At 38.1% G+C, this 23987-nt stretch overlaps 1 protein-coding gene across 1 annotated transcript; it reads left to right on the top strand.

Annotated features, from left to right (window-relative positions):
• Positions 1-400: 400 nt before the first annotated feature.
• mRpL23 (mitochondrial ribosomal protein L23) lies at positions 401-23107 on the top strand. Its single transcript, XM_076184206.1, has 4 exons — positions 401-540; positions 10102-10307; positions 11847-11920; positions 22022-23107. The coding sequence occupies exons 1-4, from the start codon at positions 527-529 to the stop codon at positions 22181-22183; spliced, it is 456 nt and encodes a 151-aa protein (XP_076040321.1). The 5' UTR covers positions 401-526; the 3' UTR covers positions 22184-23107.
• The last annotated feature ends 880 nt before the right edge of the window (positions 23108-23987 follow it).

The following is a 23987-nucleotide window of genomic DNA, read 5'->3' as shown; positions in this document are numbered from 1 at the left end:
TTGAATAGAAATATAGATATGGGACCCCATGAACCTAGCTACAACCCTGTATTGTACTACAGTTGAGTGAAAAAAATAGACAGTACAGTGAAGCTCGTTAGTATGAAAGAATTTGATAACACTTCACTACTTCTGGTGTTGTTCAAAACTGAAGTTGTTGAGGGACTGTATTAATTTCAGTGGTATTTAAATCTATATTTCAATTAGATATTGGTGAAGATGCCAAGGTCATTTTGTGAAACATATCGAGTTCTGACAGTTATTACAGTTATACATTAAATGACTAAGTTACAGTTACAAACTCAAGCGGTTCATTATCTATCATGCTTTAGGGCCCTAATGCATAAGGAATGTTTATTCATTGCTCGTGTGTGCTTGTGCTGTCTACTATTTATATATATGATTAAATAATGGAGAACTACGATGTTGTTTCTATTGGTCCAATATAATTTGCATTTTATCATCATTGTCTTTGTTTATTTACTTGCCGACATCGATCACCGGTTGGTTTTACTTTATTATCAAAATGTCGACGAGGTGGTAAGTATAATTCGATTTTATGTAATAATCACTATGCATCTATTTCATGTTCTTATTTGGTTGTCGACATATACATTATATACAATGAGAGTATTGATTGGTCATGAAAAATAATAACGAGAAGTTTAGAATTAAATGTGGTACAGGCAACAGCTGATTGTAGTGACAATAATTGTTGTACTGTTGAATGAGAAAGTGGAGATTATCAGGTTATTAAAGTATAGCTATCTGTAAAGGCAGGAAATGTGGCAGCAAATAAATTCCATAATCTACTGATGTACAGATTGTTGTTTATCTACTTATTCACCTAACATTGAAAAAAGAAAATGCACACCTTTCTTGGAGACTGAATGTATTTAGTTAAAAAACATCCCATAATTGATAATAGTTTATATTTATCATTATCAAAGTTGCAACCAGGCAATTTTATTCAGTTCTGTGGCACCCTTTTTGTGAATGGAATGCAAAGAAGTTTTGGTCAACTTACAACTGTAACATGACCTATCTTGAACTAGAAGTTTACCCAAGATAAAAATTGTCAAGCAGTATCCAGAACAAAATCATTAAATGTTCCAAGAATGCCGTAAGAGTATAATCAAGGTAGATTTGATTATTTAGTTTTTAGCACAAATATAGTAATTGAATCCAGCCTCATGACATGCTCACTTCACCCTGGTGCTAAACAAGGCAAAATGAATTTAAAATTGCCCACACCTTCATCAAGTGTGGGGCTAGCTGGTATTATTCCAGTATCATGCATAGTTTTCACTTTTCATTTTTTTTTTCAATTCAAAGACCTTTTTTTTTTTTTTTTTTTTTCTATGGAAAAAGGTTGTCAGGATAGGATATATTATATTAGGGTAAATCTCCAGAAGTGCACACCCAAGCGATATATCAATAGAAAATTAAATATTAATTTTGTGAATCGTAATACATCAATGTAATATACAATTTTAGTGACAGACATCATTAACACAATAAAAGTTGCTAAAAGCGATACATAACTCATAAGCTACAACTTAGATGTTGGCAAGCTATGAGAGGCCATGTTCGTTGTTGAAGATGAACAAATGGAAATTTAATAAATTGGTCTAAGCTAACCTAACCTCCTATGATATATGCATTTAGCATCTCCAGGGGTCATTAGACTAGATAATACTAATTTATTAGATTTCCTTTAGTTTGTTTTCAACAACAAACATGGCATCTTGAAGCTTGCTGACATCCGAGTTGTAGCTAATGTATCGCTTTTAGCAACCTTTTTTGCTGTTGATTCCGGCCCCTAAAAACTTATATTACAATGATATATGTTAATTGAATAAAATTAACATATTTTTTTATATATCGCTTAGGTGTGCATTTCTGGAATAATACCTATATTTAGAATTAAGTATCTGTGTGTGATTCTAGAATTTTACTGGTTTGCTGATTGTCATTGACATAATAGACTGAAGTTTTCATGAAGCTAAGTTGAATATTCAGATGGTAATTCAAATATTTGGTGATGGAATACATTGTTGGTAATTTATTTGCCATGTTGTTGTAGTCTTTCCCTAGACTGGCCAAGCAGTGTCATCACCCTGACGAATGCCATGGCTGTAACAGGGTGTTCCCATAAATCCCTTATAGTGTATATTGTGTTGTTGGCACGCATGGATGTGTACAGTGCAATCACCCACAATATGTTGTATAGTATGGGGTGAAGTGTCACATCCTGGACAGCTATCAGTGACGCGGTCGTCCAACCTCTTCTGGTAACTTAGAAAGCCTAGCTGGCAACTGCCCTGTGGCTTGGTCAGTTGGACTCTTGGGGAAGAGAGGATTTGGAGGGAGGGATATCAGGGGGGGGGGAACTGTCATGTATTATCTTTCAGTTTGTTGGTGCAGTGAGTGATGTGATTATGTATATGCTTCAGGAGGCTGGTGTCTGGTAGTTGTGGAGGAAGAGAAGAGAGTATTTTATGTTTGATATAGGCATTTGGGTGTTGTTTTGATGTGGCAGCATCTATGTCATGGGACCAACTCCCCAATCCCAAGAATAAAAGTGTTGGGGGCCAAACTGCCAAAAGAAGCCCTTACCACTCCTGAAAGTGGCACAGATCCCTGAGAGCATCTTTGGTTAACCAGGGCATGTATCTATTTGCCATGTTTAGCAGTGGGATAGGGAGCAAATCATGTTGCCATGTAGAACCATACTCCAGGAGTGATTTGTTTTTGAATCTCTTGAATCTCTCTCCATATACTGATGAAATCATCTGGCATTACCCAAAACAAAATTTGTTAAAACACCAAAAATTACTTGCTGCCCTAAATTCTGGGATTTCATGACAGTTTAAGCCAGAATTTTGTTATGTGAAAAAAGGAAATCAAGAATAATTGGAGATAATTTTCTTTTTGTTTTGAAGCTCAACCTCTAATCCACAGCATGGCAAAAATGTTGGAAGCAACACTCAACAAACCACCAAAAAATAATGAAGCTCCACACACATCCATGGCTGGCCTCATATCAGCCTAACCTGCATTTTGAAATTGCACCAGCATGTCTAATTACAGGAAATTCTCTTTTCATACATGACCACCATATTACAGGAAATACCCTGAATGGTTGTCAATGCAAAACTTTCCTCACACTAACACACCAGAATATCCAATTTATACAACAACCACCTCTCTTATCTACCCCATCAAACAACAATGACATTACAAAATTCTTGGGTGGTAAAATATCAATATGTCATCCTTCCACAACTTCTTACAAAAAACAGGTATTTTAACCAAACTATAAACACCCTTGACTAGATCAATACTGTATATGAAATACTGGATGAAATAACACATAATGGTGGTGAGAGATTATTCACAAGGATTGAACTGCTGGGAAAACACAGACCATAACAATCTAATCCATGGTAATGTGATATGAATCTACAGTTATTATTCTTGCACAGTGAAATGGCTGGTATTCACAGTCAACCCATACTGGGTGAGTCATATGGGGCTTACTGTTGATCATTGTGGAATATGATATTTATCGATATCCCAAAAAGCCTCTACCCTCCCTTATAAGGGGGTATGTGCTCAACCATCCCCCATCTCGCACTCAACCAACATCCATCCATGTCCATTTCTTCTCCCACTTATCTTAGCTCCTTGTGGATGGAGGATCATTCCCTACCCTCATCCCATCCCTACACACACACACACACACACATGCATTGCCTGGGTCAAAGGCAATGCAGCAAGACATAGCACCACAGTAGAACTCAGCAGCTGAAGCTGTTTAACACTACTGCTTTGTTACATAGTGGCCCTCCCTCTTTGTCCACTTGCAAGTAAATTAGAGAAGATAAGGAAAACCTTCAGGCTGCATCAGTTTATTGTCTGTTCTTAACCATTATCCACCCACACCTATATCTAGCTCTCACCATTCTCTGCTCAATATTCTTCTTTTACCCAAGGCACCACTTTACCCCATCCATCCCATTCTCAGTCCTCTCTACAAGTTCACTCCATCTGCCTGACCTCCACACTCTTTATATTAGTCTTTCTTCACTCATTCTTTTCATATGCCCAAGCCATCCCAGTATTCTTTGGTCAGTCCTATCTGCCAGCTCCCTTTCCACTCCAGATTTCCCCCTCACCCTCTTATTTCTCATTATGTCCATTCTCATAACCACGACATTACAGAGCTGTATCATTGACCAGGATAATAGCTAAATTATGTGAAAGAATTATGAAAGACTATTAGGTCAAGTATCTTCAAGAAATGAACATTTTGACAGACACGCAGTTTTGCTTTATATCTGGAAGATGTATGTCTAACATTTAAAGCTTCTACTCAAGAGTGATTGATTTGCTACAAGAGAGGGAGGGGTGAGTGGACTGTGTCTTCGTTGATCAAGAAAAGGTGGTAAGGAGCTTACATCAGGAGGCACATAGCTGTGACTGAAGCCATCACTTTTACCCTATGCACTTTGACTGTTGGGGTTGGTGTCAGAGCTACTACTTCCTATGCATTCCAAGTCTTACTTTTCCTTTAATTCTGGCTGCTGCCAAGCTATTTCATTAATCTCTGAGGGACCTCTCTTAGGTACTCTTCCATCTGTAAATGTGTGAATTAAATCTGAACTGTCTTTATATTTATCATGGTCAGGATTTAAAGATATACTATTGCAACATGATTAGTAGGTGTTACAATAAATATTATATATTATAATGATATCATAATGGTATGAATATCATTTACATGAAGATTACACTAGTCAACAAAATGAAACTTTTTTTAATCATCAGAGTTGCAAACTAACTTTTTTGTGTTAATTTTTTATGCTGATTAAGAATCTGAAGTCCGTTTTTTCCCTATCAGGTCACATTTAAATGTTACAGATACCTGTTATTTTAAAGTACAGGGAATGTAAAGCATATCTATAAGGTATATTGAATACAAGATATGACACTTCCATGGCATTTTATTGTACAAAATCAAAACTGTTTTGCACAAAACAAAGTTAGAATGTACTCTAAAGGATTACCACTTAAAAATTTTGAGATTTGGAATTTCTTTGGTGTTTTTTCTGAGGATCATCCCTGTATAACATCCAGCAGTAGTCAGCTAACATTCCTGCATTCCAAAATCCTTGATACCGTTGTTCGATTGATGCAATATCTTGATGGAAGCGTTCCCCTTGCTCATCAGATACTGCCCCAAGGTTTTCTGGAAAAAAGTCCAGGTGTGAATCAAGAAAATGTACTTTCAGTGACATCCGACAGCCCATTGCAGCATAGGAGTCTAGAAGACATTTCACGCCATTTCTAAACTCTGGAGATTTCTTGTTGCCTAGGAAGTTTTCACAGAGCCATTTGAAAGATTCCCAGGCTTTAAGCTCAGTCTCATCCAGTGTTGTGAGGAAGTTGTTGTCCTTCAGGAGTTCCTTTATCTGCGGACCTACAAATACGCCTTCCTTCAGTTTTACCTCAGTGATTTTTGTAAACTTAGCCTTCACGTATTCAAAACTTTCAGAGTTTATCCTGGCAAGTGTCTTCACGAATTGTTTCATGAGGCCAAGCTTTATGTGAAGAGGGGGAAGGAGAACATTTTCTGGGTTTACAAGTGGCTTACTCTGGACGCTAGAAACCCCCGGTTCATATGATTTTCGCAGGGGCCACTCTGATTGCACATAGTGCTTAGCAGTTGCACGACTGTCCCATAGGCATAAAAAGCAACAATATTTCGTGAATCCTGATTGCATTCCCATCAACATTCCAATCACCTTCAAGTCTCCACATATTTTCCACCTGTAGTTTGTGAAAATATTTTGTGAAAAATGCTCAACTCAGCTATCTAAAATCATAACGATGAACATGAAATTACATAATGTACACAATTGGTTATGAAATGCCAATCAGAACTTGCCTGTATAAGACGATTACATGTAGCGATGATCCTGATCGGCGTTATATGCCTCTCTTATCTCATCAGAAAAATTGTGCCTGATAGAAGGAAACCGATTACATTTTCGAAATCAGCGGACAAAACTACATATTAAACACCACATAAAATCCCTGATGAAAAATTGCTGTTGACCAGTGTTATAGGTACACAGTTCTATGGAAGTGTCCTCAATCCTGCTCACCCATATCATTACATTACACAAGCACAACCAACTGAACACTAAATATATATATATAATATGTATATATATATATATATATATATATATATATATATATATATACAGTACACTAAAACCTTGAGATACGACTGTCCTGACATACGAATGTTTTGAGATACGACATGAAAATTTCTAACAATTTTGTTCTGACATACGACGAAAAATTTGAGATACGAATCGATGATTGCCGTGAGCGCCGCTAGGGAGCAGTGCGTTCACTCAGCCAGCCAGTTTGGTTGTCGCCGCCGCTTCGTTCACACATGCTTGCTTATTCGTTGTGTTTTGTGCCTGTGTTTTGTTTTATTTTGGATTATATACCCTTATTTTGTTATCAACCATGGGTCCCAAGGCTAAAGACAAAGGTGGTGAAAAGAAAAAGCCTAAGAAAATGATATCGATGGAAGATAAGCATGAAATTATAGCGAAGCATGAGCGTGGTGTTCGTATCATCGACTAAGCAAATGAATATGGCCGCAATCCTTCTACAATATCCACGATCATCAAGCAGAAGGATGCTATAAAGAAGCTGCAGCCTTCCAAAGGCGTCACCATTATTTCGAAGCTACGAACTGATGTGCATGATGAAATGGAACGGTTACTTTTATTATGGATTAAGGAAAAGGAATTTGCTGGTGACTCTGTTTCTGAAAGTATTATTTGTGAGAAGGCTAGCACCATTTTCAATGACCTTAAGCGTGATGCAGCCGAGACCGAGGGAGAATCGTCGCAAGGTTGTGAGGAGTTCAAAGCCAGTCGTAGCTGGTTTGACAATTTTAAGAAAAGAACTGGCATTCATTCAGTAATTCGTCATGGCGAAGCCTCTAGTGCTGATATTAAGGCGGCTGAAAACTTTGTGAAGGTGTTTGAAAAGCTTGTTAGTGACGAAGGATACCTACCGCATCAAGTGTTTAATTGTGACGAGACTGGGTTATTTTGGAAAAAAATGCCTAAGCGTACATTTATCACGGCAGAAGAAAAGAAGCTGCCCGGACACAAGCCTATGAAAGATAGGCTCACGCTGAAACAAACCTCTCTTGATCGTTTCTTTGTGAAGGTCTCAGAAAGTCAGACCAAAAGGGCCAGACCTGAAAGTGATGAAAGTCAGGAAAGTGAGGTCAAAAAGGCACGACATGAAAGTGATGATTAGCCTAAGTGATGATTACAAAATTGAAAAAATAAAATAAAATAAAATAAAATAAAAGCTAGAAAAAAAAATATATATATATAAATTAGTTTAGCAATGTTTTCATTTGTGTTTGTTTATTTATTAAGTGTTTGTTTAGTTATTAAGTGTACGTAAATAAAAAGAGATAAAATCATTCCCTGCCACCCCTCCCTCCTCCTCCTCCTCCAGGCCGCACCTCACCTGTCACTATGGTAAGTACAGTACAGTAAAACTCCTTTCTTTTTTATTGATTTTATTGACATTTATCATACATCAATATGTTATTTTATCATTATGTGTGTTATTACTAGTTTATTTATATACAAATTGTTATATTATATGTAATTTAACTGTATTTTGGAGTGGTTTCATATCGTTGGAACGCATTAATACATATTACATTATTTTAAATGGGAAAATTTGCTTTGAGATACGACTTTTTTGACATACGACGATGGTTACAGAACGAATTAAATTCGTATCTCAAGGTACCACTGTATGTCTATATATGGAAATAAACTATCCTACTGGGATTCAAACCCTCACCTGAGCGGCTTGCTATAATATAATCTGAAGGCTGTGTCATTATGTCATGATGGGGATGCAATGAAGGTGTCAACAATAGACTGTTGGAAAACACTCCTGCAGGACAAAGATATGGAAATGAACTTTGAAGGGTTTGAGGCTGAGGACATACACAGGTTGCTGCAGCATGGTGGAGAGACAGGTCCTAGTGTTGATGATGTCTGAGATTGGCTGGAAGAACAAGATGATAATCCAGGGTACTAGGTGATGACTGAGGATGATATTGTGGCTTCTGTTACTAATACTGAGGCGAACAGCAGTGAAGATGAGGATGAGGTACTGGTCAAGAAAGTTAAATTATCTACTCTGAGAACTTACATAGATGCTCTGCTTGACTACAGAACGTACAGCAACATTTCAGAAGCCAGCTCACACTAAGGGTCTCTCAGGATGCTGAGGGAATTAATTATTAAAGAGCAGTACCAAGGTGGCCATCAAACAAAAGTCACCAACTTCTCCCCAGTTCGCCATCCTATGTCCCCAGCCCCAGGCAGCCCTGAACCTGGTACATTTGGTCCTACAGCCCCAGACATCCTTGAACCTGGGGCCTGCAGTGACTTTGAGGACTTTACTTCAGATAGTGAGGCCATGGACCAAGAATAACACATTTTCTTGGTCCTGTAAATTGTGTAAATATATTGTCCATATTGTTAAGGCAAGCAAAACTTTAGTTCTGTTATCGTTTATCTTTTTCAGGACAGTTATTTAATTTTATTTGCATTATATATATACAATTGTGTTATCCAGATTTTTTCATTATCAGAACCAGTTCCTGCACCATTTAATCCTGAAAAATGAGGGTCAAGTATATATTTATATATACAGGAATACCTTACTATACAACAAAGTTGTGTTCCCAGCTGACTGGTTGCAATGTGAAAATTTGTATATTGAAGTGGGTTTTACATTTTTACATGTAAATAAGGGGTAGTATTCATGGACCCTGTCAAAAAAAAAAAAAAAAAAAAAAAAAAAAAAAAAAAAATTGCCTGGGGCTTTCACATACACCTAACATTTGTTTTACCTATTTTATAGCACTTGGTCATATAGTGAGGTATTCCTGTATATATATATACACAGTGAGTCCTTATACGGTAATTCTTTATCCGGTAAGTTCACAGTTACGGTATTTGGTAATTACTACCCCCGATTCTATTTACGTTAAGAAAAATTCAGATACGTTATCCACTCATGTTTTGAAGAGGAAAGAGCAGGGAGAAGGTACGTCTGCCATATCCTATTATTACATGTTATAATGGGTACGGTATACGGTAATTTCAATTTGCGGTAAGGATTTTAGGAATGGATATGTACCATATAATGAGGACTTACTGTATATGTGTGTATATATATATATATATATATATATATATATATATATATATATATATATATATATATATATATATATATATATATATATATATATATATATATGAAGTAAGTACCAATGAAATAATTCTAACAATCACCTCAGTTTAGAGCAGGACCTTGGTTTGAACCCCGGAGCAACTGTTGGAATTATTTTATATATATATATATATATATATATATATATTACTGTATTTTCAACTTGTGATATAGAAGTACTCCCACATTGATCCAACACATACAGGAGCCCAAAGTTTCTTCATATGGGGATCTGTGGAAGGGCTTAAGGACTTCCCAGCCACTGTGAGACTACAGGTTTCCAGTCATTAAACTTGAGGCAGCAGTTATTGTTTATTCTTACTCCTTTTCAGACCTACTTTGAGACTTTCTTTGTTAGGATCACTCAGCATATCTCACAAATCTTGAATTCAATAGTACCTTTTCTGTAAATGCTGTCCCATTTCTGAAAGCTGTAGAAGTCTTACAGTGTATTTGTTTGCACCCAGTTTACATATATTGCTATTTGTTCTTCCAAGTCAGTGGCCTTTTCATAATTAACAGATGATTTAGTTCTAAGTCCAATTCTAAAGCCTGCCTGTTCTCTTACTCATTTTCACCAGAAACTTTACTCAGTCTATTTGTAAGAAAACCAGAAAGTAACAGCCAGTGTGTAATATCAAAATTAAAAAATTATGAAAGAGTCGTTAGCTGGAAGTACTTACAGTATAATGAAGTATTATTATTATTTTTGTTTTCTCGCTTTTTCAGGTATCCCCTGTACCAACGAGGTAACCCACAGTTAAGAGTTTTTCTCCCAAACTTCATCATGAAATTGGTTAAACCACGCTACTCTCAGCCTCCAAATGTTGTTCAGTTTGAGTGCTCCATGCAAATGAGCAAATTTGATGTAAAAAATTACCTGGAACAAATCTACAATGTGCCAGTAGCAGCTGTTCACACCAGAATTCACATGGGTAAATTGTCTTGTATCTTTGAAGATGCATTTTTAATGTATTTACTTTCATTAATCTAGATAGCCTTCATAGGAATGAGTAAAATGTTTACTATGGATTACCTTTTAATTGTCATTATTATTCAGATCTGTTTACTTATCATCAGTTTTTTTTTTTTTCTTCTTCTTTTATCATTTGCTTCTTTCATTATCTGCTTGTACTTCTTTCATTTTCTTTTTCTGTTTGTACTTCTTTCTTCTTTCATTTTCTTCTACTTACTTCTTTCCTCTTTCTTCTATCTTCTTAATGCTCAGGGCTAGTAGATTACAATTCCAGTACTATTTATTCAGCCACCCTGTTATGCACTAGAAAATGGATACAAATGATGTGTAGTGTTAAATTCATAAGTGGTGTTACCTTAATTGTGAGCTGATGATTTTGTATTTACCTAGCTGAGTTTTATGAGAAGATACTCAATGCATCTAGTCTCCTATTTTCTCTTAGTCCAGAACTGGCCATTGGTGGCGGTGAACATCACCCATATGTATGTTTGACCCTATTTATTACCATGAATGCTCATTACTAGCAGTGGAATGTATTTACTGAATTGTGGTTGATGATTGATTTGGTTTAACATCACAGACTCCCCCCTATCAGGAGGCTAGGACAGTTCCCCTTACATAGGAATTTCTAGCATGGAATTTAATGAAACATACACTTGGTCCAACTCGCTAGTGGTATATTTCAAACATGCCCTTGGTCCAACTCACTAGTGGTATATTTCAAACATGCTGTCACCTCAACCTCTCCTGCAAGTAGTGACATTCTAACCTATTCAGTCAATGAGCATCCTACTGAATTGTATTTTAGTTGTGGGGTCACTCCAAAGACAACAGTGGCAAAGAATCACTTCACAATGCAGCAATGTAAATGTCTGATAGCATAATGGTATGGTTTTAATTTTTTTTTTTGTACAGTTATAATTAGAGCATGGTAAAGATGATGGTGATTATTTTTTGGATACAAAATATTATATATGTGTACAGTATGTATAGTCTGAATCATGTTAGGGTCATTTTCATAGGTAAAGTTTAGGGGCAATTTATGGTGCATTATACATTCTTAAGCAATGTATATGAAATATCTGAAAGATAGAGAAACATTATTTGGTAAAGGGATGCTTGAAGAGGGGAAGGAAGGAATAAAAAGTAGAAGATTAAGATGAGAGAATGGGGAAGATGAGGAAATGCAAAACATTAAAGGAGCTTAGGATCGAAGATGGCAAGTGGATGTGGAATCTTGTCAGTGGAGACAAATGCAGGAACAGCAGAATTATATTTATTCTTTTGCAGTCATATGAGTGTGTATGTGTTAAGGTGGTGAGGATGGTTGGGGTGTTCATAGGTGGTAAATTCTATGGTATATACTAGATCCTTTTCAGTTGTAAGTTGTAATGTAAAAGTAGTAGAACTAAGCTGTTGTTTCTTGTGGTAAGGCTAGAAATGGACTCTGTCTATATGTGTCATGAAACTATTAAACATAATGAATCATCATTTTCAGGCAAGTTTAAAAGGAATGCTGTACGAGGGTACGTTGTCAAAGACGATGATTACAAAATTGCCTATGTCACTCTGGTAAGTTATTTGCTTTTAGTTGTGTCCTATTGGTTCATTTCCTACCCTAGCATTAAGGTCTCCCAATACAACTACATTGACATTTCTTCCTAAGCCCTCTATGCACTCATTTAAATCTATCCAAAAAGCCTCCCTTTCCTCTATACTCTTCTCACTACCAGACCCATATGCACTAACAAAGACCCACATCTCCCTTCCCAGCTTCACTTGTATCCACATCAACCTTAAAGAAACCTCCTTCCACTCCACCACATGCTTACCTATCTCTTCACTTACTAGTATAGCCACCCCTTCTCTCCCTTGTCCCTTCTTCACTCCTGAGAACCTCCCAACTACACTCCCAAACTCACACTCACCCCTCCCTTTCAACTTAGTTTCACTCAATGCCAGCACATCCATCTTTCTTCTCACAAACATACTGCCTATCTCTTCCCTTTTATTCTTATCTGTACCACATCCACACACATTAAAAGACCCAAACCTTAGGGTACTGGTTGGAAAACTCCTAGACCCTCTTATGCCTTTACTTTTTTTTAGGAATGTCCCTTGTGGGGCTACAGGTAGAAGGATTCCTAGTCCTATCCCCGTCGCCTCTTACAACTCAAGTGGGAAGACTTGGTGGTAGCATTCTTTTCCCTCACCACAGGGTAGGTGAAAAAAGGAAATTAGATTTTCAGAGAAATGGTACAGGACAGTAACAAGGGGTTGGGGGACAGCATAACGGAGGTACAGTCGCAGTATAATAAAAGTGTCATCATTTCTTTATGAACAGAGTCTATCACTATCACAGACAAAATGATGTGTGGCTCTGGTCCATAGGGGCACCCCATATAGACCCTAAAGTATCAATAACTTGCAGCAAATACCCCAGATTGGGAAGTATGGAGTTCCAGGAAAAAATCGTAATGGAGAGTTGATGGTGGAGATGTGTCTCGAAAGAGAATTGATGATAGCAAATACAGTGTTTAGGAAGAAATTCAAGCATAAGTACACATGGGAGATGGTGGTGGATGGAAGGGTGGCAGATAGAGCATTAATGGACTATATAGTGGTGACCAGAAGTATGGTAGGCGGAGTTAAAGATGTACATGTTCTAAGGGGAGAGTGTGGGGGAATATCAGATAATTTTCTGGTGGAAGGTAAGTTGAGAGTGGAGAATAGATGGAGAAAGAGGAAAAGGGCAGAAGGTAGGGAAGTACTTAGAGTGAATTGCTTAAATGAGAAAGAAAAGGAGAAAGAGTATAAGAAGAAGCTGAGAGAGGAGTGGGAGGTAGTGAAGGATAGAGTAGAACTAGGAATGGAGGAGGAATGGGGATGGTTCAAGGAGGGAGTCATAAGGTGTGCAAAGATGGTGTGTGCAACAAGGACGATGGAAGGAAATAGAAGGAAGGGTAATAAGTGGTGGGATGAGGAAGCAAAGAAGAGTGTAGAAGAGAAGAGGCAGGCTTTCATAGGTTGGTTACAAATTAGGATGAGGGAATCATATGAGAGGTACAAAGTAAAGAGAAGTAAAGCATAAGATAAAGGAAGCAAAGAGGAGAGAAGATGTGAAATGGGGTAAGAGTATGACAGAAAATTTTGAAAGTAATAAAAAGATGTTTTGGAAAGAAATTAAAAGAGGAAAAGGAGGTGAATCAAGTAGAGAAGAAAAAGTAAAAGGTGCAGATGGAGACATGATAATGGAAGAGAAAGCAGTGAGAGGAAGGTGGGCAGAGTATTTTAGGAGTTGCTAAATGTGAAGGAGGATAGGGAAGGAAAGGTAATTGCAGTGGGAAGCGCTAAGAAAGTGACAGTGATGAGTGAGGAAAATGGGGGAGAAATAAGGAAAAATGAAGTGAAAGCTGTTAAGATGATGAGAGCAGTTAAGGCACCTGGGCTGGATGGATGCCATGCAGAATGTCTGAAAAAAGGAGATACAGTTATGGTGGACTGGCTGGTGAGGTTATTTAATGTTTGTTTAAGAGAAGGTAGAGTGCTGGAGGAGGGCCTGTATAGTTCCACTCTACAAGGGAAAGGGGGACAAGTATGAGTGTAGTAGTTTCAGAGGGATCAGCTTGTTGAGTGTAGTTGGGAAGGCTTGTGGGAGGATCTTGATTGAGAGGATTAGGAGAGGAACAGAGGGAGTAATTGGTGAGGAACAGTGTGGTTTTAGGACAGGTAGGGGTTGTGTAGATCAGATTTTTGTTGTAAGATATGTGAGAAAGCTATAGGAAAAGGTAAGGATGTTTTTTGGGCTTTTATGGATCTGGAAAAGGCTTATGACAAGTAGGCAGGAAGGCACTGTGGGAGGTATTGCAGATATATGGGATAGGAGGAAAGCAGTTAAGAGCAGTCAAAAGTTTTTATGAGAGTAGTAGAGCTTGTGTTAGGATTAGAAATGGAGAGAGTGAGTGGTTCAAGGTAAAGGTGGGACTTTGTTAGGGATGTGTTATGTTGCCCTGGCTGTTCAATCCATACATGGATAGGGTGGTGCGAGAGGTGAATGAAAGGGTAGTGGGTAGGGGGTTGGAAATGGTTAAAGAAAATGGAGAAAAGTGGGAGATAAGCCAACTGTTGTTTGCTGACAACACTGTGCTTGTAGCTGGATCAGAGGAGGGATTGAGGAAGTTAGTGACAAAGTTTGGGAAGGTGTGTGAAAGAAGGAAGCTGAAGATAGGTGATGAGATGTACAAGGGGAGAGAGTGGCAGCATGCTGGAAGTGAGTAATAAGGGAGAGAGTCTGGAGAAAGTGGATAGTTTTAGATACTTGGGTGCGAATGGGGCAGGAAAGGGAGGAGTGGGGGTGGAGGTAGAATGTAGATTGAGAGAAGCAAGTAAATGCTTTGGGGGATTAAAAAGTGTAATGAGAAATAGACATCTGGGAATGGATGCTAAAAGGAGATTGTATGAAGGAGTGATTGTGCCAACAGCACTGTATGGGGCAGAAACATAGAACATAAGAGAGGAAGAGAGAAGGAGTTTGAATGTGTTTGAGATGAAATGCCTGAGAAGTATGATAGGGGTTACTAGGCTAGATAGAGTGAGAAATGAGGAGGTGAGGAGGAGAACAGGGATGGAAAGGGAGTTGGGAGGTAAGGTTGATGAAAGAGTATTAGGATGGTTTTGACATATGGAAAGAATGAGTGAAGAAAGATTAGTAAAAGAGGTGTGGAATGCAGAGGTGGAAGGAGTGAACATGAGATGGATGGATGGGGTGAAAGGGGCATTGGGAAAGAGAGTAATGTCTGTTGAGGAAGGACAGGAGAGGACAGAAGATAGGGGTGAATGGAGAAGGGTTGTGTATGGATGATGCTGTGATGCATGAGGGGGAGTGGGTGGGGAATGGGGGGTGAGGGATATGTATGAGAAATAAATTGACGCAGCCCGAAGGGATTTCTCCCTGTCTTCTCATTTTCTGCATGAAGGTACAGAGAGGGGGGTTGCTGAATTAATGAAGCACCCTTGCTGTGGATGTGCTGTGTTTTGCGACACTGCTTCTGACCCAGGGCAGTGGACAAGATGCAGGGATGACCCGTCATCCAGGAGGTGCCAAGATAAGAGGGAGGGTGGAGGGGAGTGGAGTATGTAGGGGATGGAATGGGTGGGAGTGGTTTCTATGCCTTTTTCTTTTGGCTACCTCCCTTGTAATGGGGAAAAAAGCCTTTGGTATATGTATGTATGTATGTGTAGTTGTGTCTTGCATTAGAGTAAGATATATGTGCTTTCTTTACTTTTGTATTTTCAAGTTGGTGAGACTGGTGGTTGTGGAAGAGGCACTATGATACTATACACATAAAGTTTTTGTATGATATTAAGTTTGATAAAAAGACATATTTCAATCTTTGCACATTACATTTGACCAATATCTTATTCAGTCAATCAATCCATTGCCCCAGGTCTTTCTTGCAGTGGGCCCATGGGTCCCAGGTAACTAGCAATAGCCACTGGATTGGCTGAACTCAAATGAACTGGCAGAGAATCCATCAGGCCATGCAAGCAAAAAGATTGTTTTGCCTTACCTGTGACAAGAAGTTTCAGATGGTGGGAACCTAGTGCATCTGCACCACCCATTAGTGTCTCACTTTACACAGTTTTCTGTCAGGCACTGTTTTTCTTTTTTACTTGATAATGTGTTTTCTGGGATTGAGTGGTTACAAACCAGTTTCATATATTTTATACAAATGATCAAGTAAAAGTCCTCTTTTCTTGATCAGATCCATTATTTCTTTGGAATACTGGTCAGTTACCTCCTATTTGGCATCAAGATATTCACCATACACTTTCATGTTTGGTAAGCTATATTGTAGTTTAAATTGGAAAAGCTACACATTTTGAAGTTTTGGATCCCTGGAGCTTAATATTGCACCATTACACCATGAGCATGTTGCTGTCAATACCACTTTATCAAGCACTGGTCTGGCTCAATAACTCTCCTTGTATTCCACCTATTGTTTCAATCTTTCATAGTAGCTTTTGTTGTGGTACTTTGTCAAAAGCCTTTTGTAAGTCCAAGAAAGCACAATCTGCCCATCCGTCTCTTTCTTGTATTATTTCTGTTAATCTTGAGTAAAAGCATATTAAGTTTGTAGTATATGATCTTCCACTTCAAAAAACCAAATTGTTTAGGATTTAGTATTTTGTTCTCTTCCAAGTGTTTAATACATTTATTTTTAATAACTTTTTTGCATATTTTTGCTACTGTGCTTGTAAGGGATACTGGTCTATAGTTTGTTGGATTTTCTTTGTCTCCTCCTTTGTATATTGGTATAATATTTGCATTTTTCCAATCTTGTGGTACTTTTCCTTCTTTGAGTGGGAAGTCAAATCTTATGTATTTTGTCTATTAGTTCATCTATACATTCTTTCAATATCCAATTCGCAATTCCATTGGGCCCGTATGACTTTCTGACATCAAGGTTTTTATTTGGTCCCGTATTTCTTTCTGTGTCACCGTTACACAGTGCACAAGCAGTTCAAATTACTTTGTGGGCCCTATTTGGATTCATGGGACCTGTTTAGGGTTTGTTTAGATGTTTTTGAGGTTCAGACATGGGAGGGATTTATTGAATGTGAAGGCCAGGGTGAATTTGATTGTAGCAATAGGAGATGCCAGGAAAGTGACTAAGATGGGAAAGGAGAATGATAGGGCTATAAGAATAAATGAGACATAAAAAGTGTTGAAAGTGATGAAAGCTGGTAAGGCACCTGGATTAGGTGGATGTCGCATAGAGTGACAAAGGGAGAAATTATAATGGGCAGGCTATTGGGATTGTTTCATATGTGGTTAAGGGGAGGAAGTGTGCCACCATATATGCACAAACACTAGGGAACAAATATGAATGTAGTAGCTCTGGAGCAGTGTTTCCCAACCTTTTTTTGGCCATGCCCCAACTAATCACCTCTAGAATCCAGATGCCCCCCATGTGGTGATATGTAATTCTTATTTAAAAAATTATCTCTGTTTCAGGTGAAGAAGCTTAAAACACCAATACCTTGATTTAATTTTTAAACTTTTATTTTCTACTTAAAATTTAAAGTTAAAGTTTGTTAAATCATAGGTATAAACAAACTTAAAAACAATATGGCATCCATGGAAAAGAAAAATTAAATAAACAAAAGACAAAGTTCTGAGCAACAAATTGCTAAAAAAGAAAATGAAAAAAAACATTGTGGTATTAAAATACTGTAATAAAAAAGTTAAATTTAATAATAAAAGAGTATTCACAGGTAGTACATACATATACCAAAGACTTTTTTCCCCTTACAAGGGAGGTAGCCAAAAAATAAAGGTATAAAAACCATTCTCACCTATTCCATCCCTGATACACTCCACTCCCCTCCACCCTCTACCCTCCCTCTTATCTTGGCACCTCCTGGATGACAGGTCATCCCTGCATCGTGTCCACTGCCGTGGGTCAGAAACAGTGTCGTAAGACACAGCACATCCACAGCAAGGCCACTTCATTAAATCAGCGACCCTCCTCTCTGTTCCTTCATGCAGAAAGGGAGAAATCCCTTTGGGCTGCGTCAAAATTTTTCTCACACATACTACCTCACCCCCCATCCCACCACCCATTCCACCTCATGCATCACAACATCATCTATATACAACCATTCTTCATTCACCCCTGTCTTCACAGGTAGTAAAAAGAAAAAAAAAAACTAGAATGCTGAAATATATGTGGATTGTCTTATATTATTTTTTTTATACAAAAAAAAAAAAAAGGTTTCAAAGCATGTAATAGAGAATTGAAATTTATAATATAAACACAAACTAATTTCAAAGGAAGCCTTTTCTGTAATACTTTGATCAGTACTTTAAATTAAATTGTACAATGTACAGTGAAGTAAAGGTATCAATCAAATACAAATATTATTTGAGCTCATCTCAAGATAAGTACAATAAAGCCAGTCAGTGAGACCCTTGTGCTTCATGCCTGCTGCAAAGAGATTTTATATTAGGAACTAATTTAGTTAGCTTCAGTCTCAGATCTCCTCGTTTAGTGATGTTACGGCTAATAGATCACAAGAACATAGACTTTGATTACCAAAACACCTAAAAATCAAATTGCCCCCCAAAAAAATGAAATTGACCCATGTTGAGAACCATTGCTTTAGAGGGACCAGTCTGTTGAGTGTAGTGAGAAAAATATATGGGAGAGTATTAGTTGACAGGATTAAGAGGGGAACAGAGGGAGTAATTGAGTAAGAATAGCGTGGATACAGGAAAAAAAAGGATACATAGATAAAAATATTGTAGTTAGGTAGATATGCAAGAAGTATTTGGCAAAAGGTAAAGATGTCTTTTAGTCTTATGGATTTGGATTTGGAGAAGGGATGTGAGGATTGATAGGAAAGCATTGTGGAATGTGTTATAGATGTATGAGATAAGTGGAAGGCTGTTGAGGGTAGTCAGAAGCTTTTATGTGAGAAGTGGAGCTTGTGTGATGGTAGGGAACGGGGAGAGTGAATTGTTTGAGGTGAAGTTGGGCTGTACCAGGGTTGTGTAATGCTACCATGGTTGTTCAAAGTGTACATGGATGAGGTGGTATGGGTGGTAATTACAAGGGTGGTGGGTGGGGGTTTGGAGTTGGTAAATAGAGTTTAGGCAAGTGGGAGGTGAGCTATTTGTTGTTTGTTGATGATGATGCACATATGGCTGGGTCAGAGGAGGAACTGAGGCAGCTAGTGGTAGAGATTGGAAGGGTATGTGAGAGGAGAAAGCTGAAAGTAACAGTGGCCAAAGATAATGTGATGAGATGTATAAGTGAAGAGGGTGGCCATGAGTTGGAGATTAGTCTTAAAAGAGAGAGACTGAAGAAGGAGAAGAATTGATACTCATGGACACATGTAGCATGGAATGAAGGAGTTGGGATGAAGTTAAATTATAGAGTAAGAGAAGCAAATAAATGCCATGGATGTGTAAAAAATGTCATGAGAAATAGGTATCTATCTGGGGATAAATGTAAACAGAAGACTGAATGAAGGGGTGATCATGCCCATGACAATGTGTGGGGCAAAGACTTGGAATTTAGAGGAGGCAGAAAGGAAGAGCTTAAATAGGTTTGAAATGAAGTGTTAAGTATGATGGAAGTTATGAAGATGGATAGAGTGAGGAATGAGGAGCTGTTTTGTAGTTATGATGCTGGCAGTGCTGTATTACAACTTACCATTCACGTGATCATTTGTGTTGCTTACTTTTCGCCCATCATTATGGCTCCCAAGCAAAAGACAGATTCTTCTGATGGCAGTGCATCAAAAAAAAAAAGGAAAGCAGTCACCATAGAAGTTAAGTTAAATATCATGAAAGGGAGAAACACCAATGAACATTGGCTAGCTGCATGGCCTAAGCCAGACAAATGTTGCTACAATTATTAAGGATAAAGAATGCATCCATGAACAGTACATACAAACATACATATACCAAGGCTTTTTCCCCCTTACAAGGGAGGTAGCCAAAAAGAAAAAGACATAAAAATATTCCCACCCATTCCATCCCTAAATACACTCCACTCCCCTCCACCCTCCCTCTTATCTTAGCACCTCCTGGATGACGGGTCATCCCTGCACCCTGTCCACTGCCCTGGGTCAGAGGCAGTGTCGCAAGACACAGCACATCCAGAGCAAGGCCACTTTATTAAATTGGCGACCCCCCTCTCCATCCCCCCATGCAGAAAAGAAGATGGGGAGAAATCCCTTCGGGCTGCGTCAAAATTTTTCTCACACATACTACCTCACCCTCCATCCCCCCACCCATTCCACCTCATGCATCACAACATCATCCATATACAACCATTCTCCATTCACCCCTGTCCTCTGTCCTCTGTCCTCTCCCGTCCTTCCTCAACAGACATTCCCCTCTTCCCCAAAGCCCCCTTCACCCCATCCATCTCATCCTAGGACATCCCCTCATGTTCACTCCCTCCACATCTGCCTTCCATACCTCTTTTACTAGTCTTTCCTCATTCATTCTTTCCATGTGTCCAAACCATCCTAATACTCTTTCATCAACCCTATCTCTCAACTCCCTTTCCACCCCTGTTCTCCTCCTCACCTCATTTCTCACTCTATCCAGCCTAGTAACCCCCATCATGCTTCTCAGACACTTCATCTCAAACATATTCAAACTCCTCTCTTCCTCTCGTTATGTTCCATGTTTCTGCCCCATACAGTGTTGTTGGCACAATCATTCCTTCATACAGTCTCCTCTTAGCATCCATTCCCAAATGTCTATTCCTCATTACACTTTTTAATCCACCAAGGCATTTACTCGCTTCTCTCAATCTACATTCTACCTCCACCTCCACACTACCTTTTCCTGCCACATTTGCACCCAACTATCTAAAACTATCCACTTCCTCCAGTCGCTCTTCCTTAATGCTCACTTCCAGTCTGCTGCCACTTTCACCCCTTGTACATCTCATCACCTTACTTTTACCCACATTTATCTTCAGCTTTCTTCTTTCACACACTCTCCCGAACTCTGTCACCAACTCACACAATCCCTCCTCCGATCCTGCCACAAGCGCAGTGTCGTCTGCAAACAACAGCTGACTCACCTCCCACTTTTCTCCATTTTCTTTTACCATCTCCAATCCCTGACCCACCACCCTTGCATTTACCTCTCGCACCACCCCATCCATGTATAAGTTGAACAGCCAGGGAGACATAACGCATCCTTGACGAAGTCCCACCTTTACCTCGAACCACTCACTCTCTCCATTTCTAATCCTGACACATGCTCTACTACTCTCATAAAAACTCTTGACAGCTCCTAGAAGCTTTCCTCCTATCCTGTATATCCGCAAAACCTCCCACAGTGCCTTCCTGTCTACCCTGTCATAAGCCTTTTCCAGATCCATAAAAGCCCAAAAAATATCCTTCCCCTTTCCTATAGCTTTCTCACATATCTGTCTTACCACAAAAATCTGATCTACACAACCTCTACCCATCCTCTCCAGCAAACATTAAATAACCTCACCAGCTAGTCCACCATCTCTGTACCTCCTTTTTTTAGACATTCTGCATGGCATCCATCCAGACCAGGTGCCTTGCCTGCTTTCATCATCTTAACAACTGCCTTCACTTCATATTTCCTTATTTCTCCTCCATTATCCTCACTCATCACGGTCATTTTCTTAGCATTTCTCACTGCAACTATCTTTCCCTCCCTATCCTCCTTCACATTTAGCAACTCCCTAAAATATTCTGCCCATCTTCCCCTTACTGCCTTCTCTTCCATTGTCATCTCTCCATCTGCACCTTTTGCCTTTTCTTCTCTACTTGATTCGGCTCCTCTTCCTCTCTTAATTTCTTTCCAAAACATCTTTTTATTACTTTCAAAATTTTCTGTCATACCCTTACCCCATTTCACATCTGCTCTCCTCTTTGTCTCCTCTACTTTGTGTTTTACTTCTATTTTCTGAGAGATACATGAACAGTAGCTATGTTTTTATGCCCTATATTATGAATATGCTATAACACTAGTATAAATGACATACTGTAGGTGAGGCTGGTTCCAACCTATGCTCAAATTACATTCATGATGTGGTGTAGGAATGGAACTTTGTCGTAACTTTAGGACCTGCATATGAAGTGTATTTGTGTTTTCTCAAATTTCAGGCTGGCGACCAAACATTTGAATTTCCTGACCTATTCCCAGAAGAGAAGCAAAAGGAGCAAGATAAGCAGCTGGAACAATTAGACACCCTTAAAAAAGAATGGAACAAATCTGTTGGGAAGAATGCACACAGGAAAGATGTACCATCCTGGTTTGGGATTTGATTTCTACTGTCTTCTTTTATTCCACTATACTAAAGCTCTCTTAAATCCCCATTCTTCCTTTCAAGGTCACTCCCACTTGCTACTATGTTTTTCCTTTATTTTGTATTTGCAAAAAAGGAAGATGCATTTACAGTGGAAAAAGAAAAAATGGAAGACTTTTGGTTTGTTGTTTCAGTTCATTTCTCCTAGTTTTTATTTATTTATATCGCTCTGAGAATGTTTTCTCTCTCTCTCTTTCTTTCTGAAATTATTTTAGTTTTTCATACATTAGTTCTTTTTTCAATTTAGCTTATTGGTTTATCATAATACTTTTTATTTGTGTTTACTGAATAAGCAGAAAACTTTGGTTATTGGTTATTTAATTTGTAATGGTGTTATGATACAGAACAAGTTTTTTAAATTAACATATTTGCAAATCTGCCTAATTGCTAGATACCATGTAATAATTTTGTTACTAGAGAAGGAAACAAGGGAGGTGGATGGGAGTGAAATGGATGGGAGTGGTTACATGCCTTTGGCTTGGTTACATCCCCTATACGGGGAAGAAGCACTTGGTATATATGGATGGATAGATCTTCAAAATCATCAGAATTTATTCTCATGCTGAACAGGTTAATCATGATAGTGTTGATGTTTTCATTGTGTAGGGCTCTCCTTTTGCAAATATAATTGTGAAACATATTCACAGCAAGATGCTCAAAATAAGCCTCTCTGCTGAGTACTTCAGAGAGTATAGTGATTACGATTGATTTGGTTGAATATCATGAGCTCCCCCTTTCAGAGGAAGCTAGGATTGCTTTCAGTTAATATTGTTCAGCAGGTGAAAGAAGTCAGATTGTTAATTCTTTTTATAAATATTGTATATTATTTTCATGAGTAAGATGGAACTTGTAAATAGATGTGAATAAATGTTTTTTCAAGTAATGTTGTGTGATTTAATGCAGTAGATAATTTGTATGTATTTACTGAATTGTAGTATACAAGAAAGGAACAATGTTTCTGGGGCTGTCTCTTACTTTCCAATTATCATATCTAGCTTCAAGTTTATATTAAAAAAGATATATATACATATATGTATGTGTGTATTTACCTAGTTGTATTTTACGGGAAGGGGAGCTATGCTCGTAGTGTTCCGTCTTCATATCTCATTTTATCTAGACTGTTTTTAAATTCATGTATTGTTTTTGCGCACACCACTTTCTCATCTAACTTGTTCCAAATGTCTATTACTCTGTGGGGAAAGCTGTTCTTTTTCAGACCCCTTCTATAACTGTCTTTCGTGATTTTCTTTCCGTGTCCTCTGTATTTCTACTATCCCATTTTATTAGATCCTCTCTATCAATAGTTTCTACGCATTTCATGATCCTATAAATAGTTTTCAAATCTCCTCTCTTCTTTGCTCTAATGTCTGTAGCTCAAGTTTTGCTAGTCTCTCTTCATATGATAGTTCTGATAGTGTTGGTGCCAATTTTGTAATTGCTCTTTGTATTCTTTCAAGTTTTGTTACATATTTTTTTTGTACTTGGTGACCATGTCATCGCTGCATATTCCAATCTTGGTCTTATCAAATTGACTAGTATTTTTTCACCATTTCTTCATCCAGGTATGTAAATGCCACTTTGATTGTTCTTATTAAATTATAAGTTTCTCCAAAAATCTTGTTTATATGTTTCTCAGGTGACATATTATCCATAATAATGACTTCTAGGTCTTTCTTGTTTTCTACTTTTTTTTATTTCTTCTCCCAATTTATATGATCCCACCATTCTTTTTTTTGCTTCTTCCAAATTCCAATATACTACAC

This window comes from Oratosquilla oratoria, chromosome 4, assembly GCF_046742065.1.
Source record: "Oratosquilla oratoria isolate Oo_2021 chromosome 4, ASM4674206v1, whole genome shotgun sequence".
In the NCBI taxonomy this organism is placed as follows: domain Eukaryota; kingdom Metazoa; phylum Arthropoda; class Malacostraca; order Stomatopoda; family Squillidae; genus Oratosquilla; species Oratosquilla oratoria.
Note: the sequence above shows the minus strand (reverse complement) of the source record. Positions and strands in the feature narration are given on the sequence as shown.